The 14441-nt window shown below is 40.0% G+C and overlaps 2 protein-coding genes across 2 annotated transcripts in view; one reads left to right on the plus strand and one right to left on the minus strand.

Annotated features, from left to right (window-relative positions):
* SS18L1 (SS18L1 subunit of BAF chromatin remodeling complex) overlaps window positions 1–2526 on the minus strand; it is a 38424-nt gene extending 35898 nt beyond the window's left edge. The window contains exon 1 of the mRNA XM_042465484.1: window positions 2101–2526. Coding sequence (XP_042321418.1) covers window positions 2101–2169 — 69 coding nt within the window. The 5' untranslated portion in view covers window positions 2170–2526. The remainder of the gene's footprint in view (window positions 1–2100) is intronic.
* Window positions 2527–2844: 318 nt separating this feature from the next.
* PSMA7 (proteasome 20S subunit alpha 7) lies at window positions 2845–14322 on the plus strand. Its single transcript, XM_042464908.1, has 7 exons — window positions 2845–3033; window positions 8524–8650; window positions 9243–9367; window positions 9977–10099; window positions 11292–11411; window positions 12123–12185; window positions 14106–14322. Exons 1-7 carry the CDS (start codon window positions 2938–2940, stop codon window positions 14199–14201), a joined length of 750 nt encoding a protein of 249 aa, XP_042320842.1. The 5' UTR covers window positions 2845–2937; the 3' UTR covers window positions 14202–14322.
* The last annotated feature ends 119 nt before the right edge of the window (window positions 14323–14441 follow it).

Here is a 14441-nt window from a genome sequence, read left to right on the forward strand (position 1 = left end):
GCACTCCAGGAGGCCTGTGTTCAAATCCCTGTTTGGTCATGGATCCCCACTGGGTGACCTTGGGCAAGCCACACTCTCTCAGCCTCAGAGGAAGGCAATGGCAAACCCTTGTGCTGGTCAATGACCGAAATAAAGATGAACTGAACTGAACAGCAAACCCACTCTGAAAAAATCATGCCAAGAAAACCCCATGATAGGTTTTCCTTTAGGGTTGCCATAAGTCAGAAACAACCTGAAGGCACACAACAACAAAAATGTGGCTGGTTTCTTCTCTTGTGTAGCCTGGGAAGCAAGCATCCCTAATTTGTACCTAATGCAGGCATCTGACTAAAATCTCCAATTGTTTTTTTCTTTGTCTTCTCTTGTTTGGTTTGTAACATTTTGCCTGAAGAAGCTCATGGAGCTTCAAAAGCTTGCAACAAGTGTATTGTGCATTTCGGCTGGTCAATAAAGGTATCGCCAATAGGTTTTTGTTTGCGTTTGTTAAATGGTCAACACAGCTACCCCCTGGATGTTTTCTGTATCTAATGCTGGCACTCTCAGATCTAAGCAGGCTGGATTTCTTATTATTCTAAATCCAGAGGTTCTCCTTCTTTACTTGCCTTTTGCAAAGCAGGAGGAAAAGGAAGAGCTGGGAGCAAGGGCTGGGGAAAGGAGGCAAAAGGAGCTCTGGTATTGTTGAAGCCTTAACCGATCAATTACTCATCAGTGACATCTCCACACCTCTCCCATTATTGGCAGATGGGGGGAAAGGGAAAGCAGGGGGAGAATCTGGATGGTGCATTCCCTTGCTTTCTCCTCTCTGGCTTCTCCTCTTGAGAAAGCAAAGCCTTGCAAACTTGCAAGCAAAGGTGAACACCTGCTTTGCTTTCCTTGGGAAGGTGAGGACAGGTTTACAAAGGGCTCCTCTTTTCTCTCTCTCTTTTTAAATGCCCAACCCTCCCCTTCAACCAGGCATTTCAAATGATGTTTTCCCTCTGAATCTGCAGTTTGATAATAACATAATAATAGTAGTAATACCCATCTTTGCAAAATATGATCCCATAGCAAGACACTCCACATCCTCAAAAAGCCTCTGCTTTCTTAAACACAACACAAAACAGCAAACAGCAGCCTTCCCCTCTTTGCAGAAAAGAATACAAATATGATGATGATGATGATGATGATGATGCGCAGCTATTGGAAGAGAGAGAGAGGATTGCACTTCTGGGACCAAGCAGTTAATAATAATAATAATAATAATAATAATAATAAATTTATTTATAGCCCGCCGCTCCCAAGAGGATCTAGCCGGATTACAGCCATTAAAAAAGCATCGACAACATATATCATACATATGTATCATTAAAAATTACACAACCCCCTTTACCCCCTATTATAAAACTAAACGTTGTTGTTGTTGTTGTTAAAAATGCAACCTTTTGCTTGCAGGGTCGGCTGGCTCCTGCAATGCCCCCAAGAGTGGCAAGTATTTGCAAAGAGGGAAAGAATAATCATGAAAACAGTTAAAATTAAAAAAGTCCCCAAAGCCAGTATGGACCGTTTTGCCTCCTCTCTCTCCCTCTTCCATGATCTGAACACCTTGGCTTTGTTCCTCCTCCTCCTCCTCCTCCTCCTCCTCTTTTTCTCCACCTCTCCATCCATCCTTCCTTCCCTCCAATCTACCCTTTGCAATGCTGATAATAAAATATCTTGGCAACCATTTATTATATAATATATATATATATACACACACACACACACACACACACACACACACACACAGTGTGTGTGTGTGTATATATATATATAAATATATATAAAATCTTGCAACCTCCTGCCAGCCAAAAGGGAGACTTCTCTTCACCTCAGATCATGCAAAACATGTTCCAACCCATATTATTATTGTTGTTGTTGTTGTTATTGTACCTATCCCTTGCAACAACAACAACAATAATAATAAATCTTGGCAAGGATTTATTTTTAATTTTATTTTTCTTGCAACCACTGCCAGCCCAAAAGGGAGACTTGTCCTCTCCACCTCAACCATGCAAGACATGCTCCATCCCCTATTATTATTATTATTATTATTATGCATTAATTTCCCTTCCCTTTTCTTACCTTCTGGATAGTTTGCTGGGTGACCTCTCCTTTGCCTCTTGGGCGAGCAGAAGCAAAGGCAACCGACATGCTGCCTTTATATATAAATATGATTATATATATTAAAAATAAGAGTTGTCAACAATAGTAGGAGCAGTAATGGTAATAGCAATAATAATAATAATAATATTGTGATGCTCCAGCTGCTGCTGCTGCTGCTGCTATTGCTGTGCGAAAAAGGCACAGCCTTCGCCGCAGTGCATGGCGAGGGGAGTCCGCGCAGATGGTACGTTCCATGCTGTGGAAAAGACCGGGCCCATGGCGGCTAAATGCCCCGAGAGGCCCCTTCAACTGTACGGTTCGACTCCTCGGGTCGGGAAGCGAAGCAGCGCCGGGGCTGGGCCTGGGAAGGCGGAGGCCCAGAGACCTGCTTTGCCCGGCTCCCCCCCTTCCTCCGCCTCCTTGGGCGAGTCCATCCCGCGCGCCTCCCCTTCGCACATGGTGCGTCCCGGCTGCCGGGCTTCCTCCTCCTCCAATAGGAGCGCCAAGTGCGTAAGGGGGGGGGAATGGACGACGCTACGTCACTCAACGCCTCGACCGGTGGCGTCATCTACGCTATTGGCGTAGGGGCGGGGCTTTCTCCCTCTCTCTCGCACACGCTTTCACTCTCTCTCTCTCGCTACGTCCCCGGCGTAAACGTCTGCGTCTCCAGCGCAGCGCTCTCTCCCGACACCGGCTGGTTGTGCGTAAAACGGTTTCGTGAATAAGGCGGTTTGGCGCCTGCGCGTGGAAGCAGGGTGACGGTGCTGTTTTTTGAGGGGCGCTTCTCCTGAGTCTGAAACCGCCGCCGCCGCCGCCATGAGCTACGACCGCGCCATCACCGTCTTCTCCCCGGACGGACACCTCTTCCAAGTGGAGTACGCCCAGGAGGCCGTGAAGAAAGGCTCCACCGCGGTAAAGGCCGGGAAAAGAAGGGAGGGACGCTTTAGCCTCTTCTTAATTAGGATTGTTATTATTATTACTACTAAACGGCTGCCCCTCCCTCCTTTCCTCCTTTCCTCCTTTCCTCCTCGCGACAGTTTTGTAGTTTGGGGCCTTTTGAATTTCAATAAGCGTCTCTGTAATTAGTATTATTAGTATTAGTATTATTAGTATTATTATAATCAACAATTACTATTATAAAAGCTTTGTTTTCCATGCTCCAAACGTCTCGGAGTGGAAACCCAGCGGGTGACCTCGATTATTATTATCATTATTATTATCCTTATTAAACTTTATACATAACGTTTAATAACAATAATGTCGCCCAGTGAGTATCCACTATAAGATGTTTGGAGCGTTAAGAATAACGTTGAATAATAATAATAATAACAATAATAATAATGTCACTCGATTGGTTTCCGCTGCAGGATATTTGGAGTGTTAAAAGCGAAGTGTGTTTGGGGCTGAGAGAGTGTGACCTTGTGCAAATCACACACTCGGCCCCCAAACGCACACTGCAGAGATTAAAAAGGGTGATTGGATTTCCTGAGGCTGAGAGAGTGTGACTCTCCTAAGGCCTCCCAGTGGGTTTCCACCGCTAGACACTTGAAGCATTGAAAGCAAAACGTTTGGAAACTTGGGGAGTGGGAGAATTATTTACTTTGATCTTAGCCTCCCCCCCCCCTTTTTTTTTTAGTGCACCATTGTGTATTATTATTATTATTGTTGTTGCTGTTGCCCTCAGGTCACTTTCTGACTTAAGGCGAACCTAGGAGCCATTGCCTTGGCTCTGTGAAGGAAGGAACATGGACCGGAAGACAGGGACGAGCCCATGTTGAAGACGCAGGACAGAGAGTGGTGTCCTGATCCCGTGTGTCGTAGGGCTTTGAGTATTGGACTGTGACTCTGGAGAACAGGGTTTGGATCCCCACTTGGCCATGGAAATCAATGACTTTGGGCAGGTCACATTCTCTCAGCCTCAGAGGATGACAGTGGACAAATCTGCCAAGAAACACCCACTGTAGGTTCACCTGAAGAAATGACTTGAAAGCACACAACAACAGTAACAACTTCCTCATCTGAGGAAGTAGACTGAACTCTGCAAAAGCTCAGGCTGCCAGTTTCTTTCTTTCGGTTAGTCTCAAAGGTGCTACAAGATCTCTCTGCGCAATGATTCTGGAGACTAGCACAGCTATATCTTTGAGTAGAACAACAAAGGCGAACCTAACTTGGGGTTTTCTGGGGCTGAGAGAATGGGATTCGCTGAAGGTTACTCGGTGGGTTTCCTTGGCCAGGTGGGAAGCTAAGCCTGGTCTCCAGAGTCATAGTACAACACTCAAAGCACTAAACCATGCTGGCTTTCTTATACATTATTATTTTTATTATTTTTTAAATTTTTATTATAAAACATAAAAATACAGAATATATATGACACAAAAATCCTTTCGATACAATCATCTTTGCTACTTCCTCAGCTACTCATCTGTTCAACATAATCATCCTTATCATTACAAACTCCTAATATCTGTTTATTATTAACCATGAATACTAATTCCGCTATAGCTCAACCCAGCTGTGACCCCACTTGGGATCTAATTACAATAATACACTACTATTACCGCTTAAGTCTTTTTAAATTATAACCAACATATTCTTACTAAAGACAACTTCTCTTTCTCCACCCTCCAACAGCTTTCTTATACATTATAAGTTCATGCAAAGAAAGGGATAGGCATCACTGTTTGTTTCCATCTTTTCCAAATTGAAATATTATTATAAGTCATTATTATTATCTTACTGTTATATATTTTTATTATTGGAGAGGCAGAGCGGAGTAGTGGTTTGAGTATTGGACTGTGACTCTGGAGGCCAGGGTTCAAATCCCTGCTCAACCATAGAAACCCACTGAGTGTCCTTTGGCAAGGCACACTCTCTCGGCCTCAAGTGAACAAATCCTGCCAATTATACCCTGGGATAAGTTTGCCTTAGGGTCCCCATAAGTCAGAAAGGCACACAACAATAACAATAACAACATATGCTTATTGTTTTGAATCGCAAACTGGGGAACAATTATTGTTCTGTCCTACTTTCCCCCCACTTTGGGACTCAAAACAGCTTCCAACATTTTTTTAAAAACCACATAATTCAAAGTACACAAACAAAAAAGAGATTAAACAATCAAATAATTAAAATCAGATTAAAGCATACGCTATTAAACACACACTCCTACACCAACACAGCCATTAGGAAAACCCAGTACATGGTTTAGGTGGAATGGGCCTATATACAATCTGTCATCAAATTGCTGTCAGACAGAAAGTAGGGAGGATGCCAGTCTGATTTCTCTGGGAAGGGAATTCCTGAGGCTGGGTCAGCCATTGAGAAGGCGGAGGCTCCTGAGGTCCCACAAGATGTACCTGGGAAGGTGATGAGACAGAAGGGCCTCCCCCAAAGCATAGATTCATATGTCAGGAGTGCTTTGATTCTGTCTTCCTGACTGTCTGCATGGCATTGGACTGGATAGCCCTATCAGTCTGTAAGGGAGAATAAAGCCCTTCCAATAAACTGGATCTGAACTGTAGAAGGCTTTATAGGTGAAAACTAACAATTGTGGCTTGAAATGGATCAGCAGCCTGTGGAGCTATTGCAACAAGGGAGTATATAATACAGAATAATTGTTTTTCCCCGCTACATACGCAGTCTAATAACAGCCCCTGCCATAGGTGCTTAGGTTAAATTGTTCAACTAATTAAAGAAGTCTTGAGAATTGCAGGGTATACTTGGCATCTGATGCGTGCAGTGAACAGTTTAGTCTTCAAAGTCAACCGAATTAAGAGATTAGGATCTGTGTTTTCTCCCTACCTCTTCTTCTGCTTGCAGGGTTATCACAGGCAGAAAGCATACCCAGCAGAAAGGTTGGCCTAGATTTCTTGACCATATCAATCAGCCTAATCTATATATGCAGTGGAATGAGGTAGAAAATGCTGGATTGGTAGTGTGAACTGCTACAGTTCAGGTTGTGAGTTGGTCTTGCCTTTTTACAAATGCTCTTCTGAGAAAATGCCCAGCTAATTGGAGGTATAATGGTTGGTAAGAATATGTTGTCGTTTGCCATCAAGTCAGCTTTCAGTTAAAGCAATCTTGTGAATTAGGGTTAACCTTTCTCCCTAGTATGCTAACTTGGTCAAAGAAGCATTCAAAGCTCAAATCACCCTCTTGCTTCTAGTCCGAAGCTGTGCAGTCACATACAGTAGGCCAGAACTTTGTCTGGGTGTGTTGTCCTCTTTCCCCTATGTAGGAGCCTTCAGATATCCACTACTACACCTCAGATTGCAACATACAAATGAGAGTCTTGCAATGTCAAATAGTACAGTCTAAGAGAATTTTAATTACCTGTCTGCGGATAATGTAAGGTATTCTTGGGTGTGGGATATTTAATATACATGTAATAGCGGAGGTTGGGGGAAAATTGGAGTTGTGAATTACCTGAAAGTGGGGTTATGAAATGGAAGCCTTCTGGTATCTGGAACATGAAGATCACTAGACTGTCACAGTAAAGAATAGTATTACCGTGTGAAAGCCTCTTTGGGAAAGAAATGCTACATGTTGTGGTCTTATAACTCTACCTAGATTTGGTGAAAGGAGCCACAGAAAGGGGGGAAATGTTGATGGGATTAGGGAAAGTGAAGCTTTAGATTGGTTAGGCAATATGGAGCTCTCCAGATAGTGGACAACAACTCACATGGTTCCTCATCATTATCTGCAGTGGCTATTTGGAGTTACAGACCCACAAGTATGAAAATCCATGCATTCCCCACTCCTGTAGTGGATGATGGCTGAAAGACTTTACTTGGGAGAGAGTGTGAACATTAATGAGCAGAATAAAAATGTTGCTGAGGGAAAGGTAGTAAGTGTTTCTATGCCAGGAACAGATTTATGATCTGGGGGACAGGGGGAAAGGGAACTGTGGCCATCTGGACTAGAGAAGCTCAGTGCACAGAACGGTGCAGACATTGTCTTGATGAGAAGCCTTAGACATGTAGCACTTCGTTTGGGGGAAAAAGGTTTCAGTGCTAGGATGAGGAAAGAGATGATGAAGCACTCTCTTCCCAACTGCTATGGAAAACAGTAGGGTGGAATTGAGTTTGGATGAAGAAAATTGGGATCACAAGGTTAACTCGGAAGAGGAAAGTGAAGGAAATGGTGGTTGTGCACGACTATGATGCTTCTTGAATAGTTGCTTTCCTTACCTGTAAAACATCCTGAGCGCAACAGCTTGTAGGACTCAAGTTCTTCATGTTGCCTTCACCTCTATTGGGCTACAGTTTCAAAGCTGAGTTTTATATATATTGATAAATTTTTGTGAATTTTATCCTAATTAGGCAGTACTGTACTATTTTAGGTATGAGCTTGTTTAAATACTGTATATATGACTCTAAAATGGCATGAAAGTTATTGTGGCATTTTTCATAAAGACAATGGAGAGAAGTTGTCAAGCAGAATCTTGAAAATTTTAGCCAAATATATTTAACAAATGTGTTTTTAAGGAGTCTGTCAGGATGTGGACCAAGTATAATGCTATATGTAGATTATTCAAAGACACGTGGAACTTTTCTGTTAGATCCAGTAGTGTTACCTTATCACAATACATGTATATAGTTTGTACCTGACACCAAACTCGCTAGATAAGTATACTAGCCAAGGTCAGTATTGATATTACACTGCACCAGGCCTAATTTTATACAGATGTTTGTTTTTACAATTGTGTAGTTTGATTTTAGATATTTTATAGAAAAGTAGGATATATATCTTGATCATAAATATTGATATATAGTAAAAGTGTAACCACTGAAGAACATCAGATCTCAGTCTTCAACTTGCCCACATAGTAATTAGTAGAAATTAAAACACAAGAATAGTTAGGAAGCATCTGTGGTGTTTTAAAAAGACAATTAAGAGGTAGCTTTTCCGCCCTACATATTTCTACAGAGCTTTGAAGCGTGTGATTTGTAGCTTATTAACAATTATAAGAATCAATACAACCATAATGTAAACAGATGCAGATGTTCTTCATTAATGTTTCATGTGATTATTTCCAGCTGTAGACAATATGACTTCTGTAAAACAAAATTTTACCAGGAAAACTGAAAAAGAAAATCATCAGAACATGATAGCCTCTTTTAACTTGAAACTTTTGTTTAATATTATACATGATAGTACACTGTATGCAAGCTGTGGAAGTACATTAATACAGAACGTATTGTAGCTTTCACTGTCCAGATTCTATGGCGTTTAGTGCAAGCAGAGAATCAAATATCCTGTCAGTGAAAAGTTCTCTTTTCACAATAAATTTGGGCTATACCAATTTTTTTGTTCTTGATGCTCTTAATTATATTAAATGTATGAGGGCAGCAGAGTATTACGTGGATCTAAAAATTATCCTTTATTTGTGTAATATCAAAGGTTGGAGTACGTGGAAAAGATATTGTGGTCCTTGGTGTGGAGAAGAAATCTGTGGCAAAACTTCAGGATGAAAGAACTGTCCGAAAGATCTGTGCCCTTGATGACAATGTCTGCATGGCTTTTGCAGGTACTGGTATAATTGATTCCATTAATCAATTATTAATTGCAGCTGCCATTGGGATAAAATTGTACTATTTGTTTGAGCACTGCTACAGCTCAGAAGATTATGCAGTGACAATTTTTGGCTTCTCATCCCATAATTAAAATCTATTCAGTTCTGCACGTATCTTAATTGCAAAGAAGAATAGATTTGGTACAGTACTTTGGTACTTAGAAAAATCTATACCTCACAAAAGTCAAGCAAGCTAATTCTTCTGGTTAGTTTATCAAATTAAAATCTTAGCAGAGAATACATGTGTTAACTCATTTCTATACAGAGATGGAAATGGTAGGGTGAAATTGAAACTGAGCTCCTTTTTTTGTTTATTTTTTAATTATTCTAGGTAACAAAAATTTAAGAGTTTTCCCAGTCTGTAGCTTGCTTCCTTACAGTTTGAGCAAGTTAAACCTTGCAATATAACTCTCAGAATATTTTTTTTTGGGGGGGGTGACTTGTCAATAACTAGGAGGATAATGGACATATTCTGGTCCAGCTGCAAAGAGCCATGCCCAGTTTGTTAAATAACAAATTTTTTTTGTTTTGTTTTAAATATTTCCAGGGCTCACAGCAGATGCCAGGATAGTTATAAATAGAGCACGGGTGGAATGTCAAAGCCATAGACTTACAGTGGAGGACCCCGTCACTGTGGAGTATATTACACGCTACATTGCTAGCCTGAAACAGGTATGTATAAATAAAAATAGGATAGTTTCTTGTTAAAATGTAGTTAATAAAGGCTTGACTTAGGGCATGATGTTCTTCTTCCATTGGTGAATTCCAGGGACAGAATGTAAGGGAGCTGCTTTTTTTTTTTATTACTAAAATGATCAAGTTGTAGTGTGTATGATATCTATCTGGTTTCTTTCAAAAATAGAGAAAAGTAATATGAAGTAATATTTGCCTGGTGTTAATACTTATAAATATCTTTGTGGTTTCTGCAGTTTAATATATTTCTTCGGAGTTTTCCATATGACTTTGTCTAAGGTCCAAAACACACTGCAGAAATAATCCAGTTTGAGACCACTTTAACTGCCCTTGCTTAATGCGAGGAAATTCTGGGAACTGTAGTTTTGTGAAACATTTAGCCTTCTCTGCCAGAGTTCTGGTGCTACAGTAAACTACAATTCCCAGGATTTCCTAGCACTGAACTAAGATAGTTAAAGTGGTTTCAAACTGCAGTGTATTTTGGACCTAGGTTTGTCCGCGTTATCTGTTGTACTGTTATTTCAGGAGTCATTTCTCTGTGTCTCCATGTATATATTTCTACTAATGTAAAACTTTACTGCTTCTCAGCGGTACACCCAGAGTAATGGACGCAGACCTTTTGGTATTTCTGCCCTAATTGTGGGATTTGACTTTGATGGAACTCCAAGACTGTATCAGACTGACCCTTCTGGCACATACCATGCCTGGAAGGTAAGTTGACCTTGATTATTTTGCTGGGCTGAAAGGGATACAAGCATTCTCTTTACGTAGCTAGATCCTAGCAACATTTTAATTTCCTTATAACAAACAAAACAAACAAGCTTCATTTATATACTGCTTCTTACTGCCTAAGCAGCGTCTAAGCGGTTTACAACTGTAAGCTAATTTGCCCCCAACAATCTGGGTACTCATTTTAGCCACCTCGGAAGGATGCAAGCCTGAGTCAAGCTTGAGCCCTTTTGCTGGTCTTGAACTCGCAACCTTGCGGGTTTGAGTGAGTGGCTGCAGTACAGGTATTTAACCACTGCGCCACCAGGGCTCCTTATGACCTATCATTATCATCTTCCTGCTTTCCTATTGCCTTCTACCTTTCCAAGCATTATTGTCTTTTTCTAGGGAGTCATTTCTTCTTATAATATGTCCAGAGTATGACAGTCTCAGTTTAGTCATCTTGACTTCTACCCATATTGCCTTACTTCTTCATCTCCCCATTGTTCCTTGCTTCCCATTCTGTCTTATAATTCTTCAGAGGAAAATAGTGTTCCCCAAGTGCTTTTAAAAAGTACCGTATATACTTGTCTGTACGTCTAAAAATGTATGCCCAAAAATTGACCCCAAAATCCCAGGTCGACTTATTTACAGGTCACTATGGAAATGTGATAGCAGCTCTTTCAGATTTCCCCATGCAGTGGGGAGAGGAGTTTAGCAAGAAAAAGCCAAACAGAAAGAGTCCTGAGTGATTGTCTGGCTGAAAGGAGTTGATAAGATGAAGAAAAGCCTCATTGAGAGTTGCTCTTGCCTTATGCACATACACACACACACATACACTGAAGGAGCCTCCAAATTTTACCTTCAACCTATCCACAGGCATGGCAAAATCCATAATTTTGGCCCTATAACCTGACCTGGACTTATACATGAGGTTGACTTATAGTTGAATATATGTGGTAAGCATTCTACTGCTAATCATTCATCTGCTTTTGCCCATATGAATATATTGAGAAACATAATTTTTGATCTTACATGGGAGCTATTCCAATTTTAAATTTTATTAATTTTATTATCTCTCTTTTAAAGACAGTGTAGACCGAAAATTTAGCTACATGAAGAAAAAAAATGTTGTCATGCTTAAATTTTATGTTAGCTTGCAAACATTTCTAAATGAACAACTTTTTATTCCCAGGCTAATGCAATTGGCAGGGGAGCAAAATCAGTGCGTGAATTTTTGGAAAAAAACTACACTGATGAAGCCATTGAAACAGATGATTTGACAATTAAGCTTGTTATCAAAGCACTTCTTGAAGTAAGTGAATGCTTTTAATTCTTACTGTTTTATTTTTAAAATTGACTTTTCTGTCAGTTAACCAGCTGGGTTGCCGTTGGTGGATTAAAATACATATTTATTGTAAGGTGAGAACTCTGGTATTATTTGATGACATTAAGAAGTAAAATACCTTTATTTAGTTGTTTATTGGTTCTGAAATGCACTTTGGCATCCGTACAGTAAACCTGCAATTCTTTGGTTCCTGAAAAGTTATCCATTTTGTAAAATGTCCTCTCCAAGAGCAGGAAGAGGTCTGCCTCCTGAATAGAGATCCAATTGTAGAGTCCCATCCCCTTGGAAGTCTTTGCAATCATTGTCTTTCTGGCATTTGTGCTCAGAGGCAAAAATTGAATGGAATAAGAAGTATTCCATGACAGAAAGTGAATGCACAGAATCCATTGCCCTCAATACACAGCCAGTGTAATTCATTTTTCTTCAATGGAAAGTAGTGGGAGGAGAAAAGGTAACGTTGGTTTTGGATTCTTTAAAGGTTTCCATATTGGAGAAATCTATCCCAACTAGCAGGATTGCATTACAAACTTACTAGGTTGAAAATACCTCATGCACGCAGCAGTGGAATGTTGAACATCTGAGATATCAACTTCTCTTCTGAGGTAATACCCCTCTTACAACAATAGCCATTTTTAAAAGCCTTTTCCTAACACTTTTTCTTAATTTCCAACATTTAAGGTTGTACAGTCTGGTGGCAAAAATATTGAGCTGGCTGTTATGAGAAGAAACCAGCCTCTCAAGGTAATACATTTTCATTAATGCTGCATCTTTTTAAAACTGATTTTTCCTACTTTGGGGGTCTGTTTTCATTATGTGAAGTGGAATTCTGCTTTCAAAATCTAGTGGCTTCCAGATCTCCCAAGTAGGGCAGACATTCAGCAGGCAGATCTGACCCTCTTAAAAGGAAATGAACAGACCAAGTGAAGGAGGAGCTGATTTCACACCAGTTTCCTACACTCATATCACCATTTCAGCCCTTTCCATAACAGTATTTCTTGATTTCTTTTCTTAAATCAGCCAGGGTAATGTCATTAATATATAATTTCCATAAAGCAAACCTTGATTTATGTAAGGGACACCCCTTTACTATGACATTGAACTTAATGAGATTTGAGCAACTATGGAGGGTCCTGGAATCAAACCTTAGCTGATACCAGGGGCCCACTGTATTTGTGTACAGCTTTCATACTTTTTCAATGTTACTTAAATTAGCAGTGTACAATAAACCAGTAAACATGAACGGTCAAATAAAATAATTAGAAGAATACACAGTATTGTTTTTAATGCTATCTTAAGGTGGGAGGGAGATAGGGAATTGGATTTTATATGTTTTGCTATGTTTTCACTTGTGGTTTGTTGTGTTCAATTTTTATTGTTGTCATGTTTGTTGTTACCTGCCTCGATCCAATACAGAGAGAGGTGGGATACAAATTATTATTATTATTATTATTATTATTAGAACCAGAAGGGGGGAAAACCAGAAAAATAAATGCTCTTACTTTATGTTTTAATATACACAACCCTCCCAGTACTGTTTTAAAATATGAACAGTTAAAACTGAGGTAATAAAAATATCTTAACATGGTAATAAAAAATAAAGTAGGTCTCATGTGGATATACTTGGGAAGAAAGTACCCACAGCTGGGAGCCCAGAGATGAATTCTTTGTAGTTAATTTCTTGATCTGTGATGGTTGTTGTTGGTTGTCTGAGATCTCAGTCAGCAGTCTTAGCACTCATTTTCGTTGTTATTGTATAAAGTGGTCCTTAAGGTACTTGGGTTCCAAGCAGTGAGAGTTTTAGTCAGCACCCTGAATTGGACTTGCTTGGAAGTGAATCAGTAACCATATAGTTCTCTCAGAATGGGTGATATATAATTAAGTAACCCTTAAATAGGCATGAAGCTAATAGCACCTTCCAATTTTTTAAAAGTGCATATTATAATAATCTAGTGTACAACATCCAATTAATGGGAATGACCCACCCAGAGTAGAGTGCCTTTTCATATCAGAATTAAGTTCTGAGTGGGACGTAGCCATTGTTAACAGGTGGCTGTAAAGTTTTGAATGACTTGTAACAGGGCAGCCCTTGGTTAGATGTCAAAGATCATGGGGTGTTCAACCAGATCTGAGGCCATCTTTAGCACACAGCTCAGACATGTATTATTCGTAGTCTGTTGGTGAAATCCAGAGCTAAAATCACAGAAAACTTCACTCAACATGCAACACTTAAGTTCTTGGGGACTACAGTGAATCTTCAGTCTTTGTTGGTGCTTTACTGGCAGCCTAGGCTGATAGATCAAGCGCAGCTCTCACAGTTCATATCTCTATAATACAGGCCAGATTGGCCCTTTCCTGCAGATTTAGTAATTAAAAAGTGATTTATAGCAAAGTGCCTTGATATTTAGCAGAAGTGTCTATGGCTTGAAGGCAGGTTGGCAGGAAAGCTGAGGTTAGAAAGGGACTAGAAAGGAAGCAGCATGTCAGAAGACCACCTCTCTTTTTCTATAGATGTCCCTGCCTGTTGCCACTGGAATAAAGCACTCCTGTGTAGTTTTTAGGACTGTGAGGGTAAGCTATGGGAAGGGGACCCTAGAAAAAGACATGTCTTCACAAGACCCTCAGAAGACCAGCCTCTACTGAAAATTTGCATTTATGTTTCAGATCTTGAGCCCTGATGAAATTGAAAAGTATGTTGCTGAAATTGAAAAGGAGAAGGAAGAAAATGAGAAGAAGAAACAGAAGAAAACAACAACATGATTGAAATTGTCTAGTTTGGATTTTTAAATCTATCGTGAGATCTGTATAGACATATAGGCATTCCATTTTCATGTGCTGTGCCCCTTTTTAAGAGGCCTATAATAAACCACCTGTTTTTTAAGCTCGTTACTGTAAGACTCTGTTCTTCAGTGTATACTGCCACATAGTCATAATATTGAATTTTTTCTATAATAGATGGAAACATGTTTTCATAACTTCCGATAACAGCCCAAAGTTTGA

This window comes from Sceloporus undulatus, chromosome 4 (assembly GCF_019175285.1).
Source record: "Sceloporus undulatus isolate JIND9_A2432 ecotype Alabama chromosome 4, SceUnd_v1.1, whole genome shotgun sequence".
Lineage (NCBI taxonomy): Eukaryota > Metazoa > Chordata > Lepidosauria > Squamata > Phrynosomatidae > Sceloporus > Sceloporus undulatus.

What these genes read in the sequence shown, in the direction of transcription:
- PSMA7 (XM_042464908.1), top strand. Translation starts at nt 2,938, where the DNA reads ATGAGCTACGACCGCGCCATCACCGTCTTCTCCCCGGACGGACACCTC. An exon ending in TGAAGAAAGGCTCCACCGCG is followed by an intron (nt 3,034 to 8,523) that starts GTAAAGGCCGGG and finishes GTAATATCAAAG; the next exon opens with GTTGGAGTACGTGGAAAAGA. An exon ending in TTATCAAAGCACTTCTTGAA is followed by an intron (nt 11,412 to 12,122) that starts GTAAGTGAATGC and finishes CCAACATTTAAG; the next exon opens with GTTGTACAGTCTGGTGGCAA.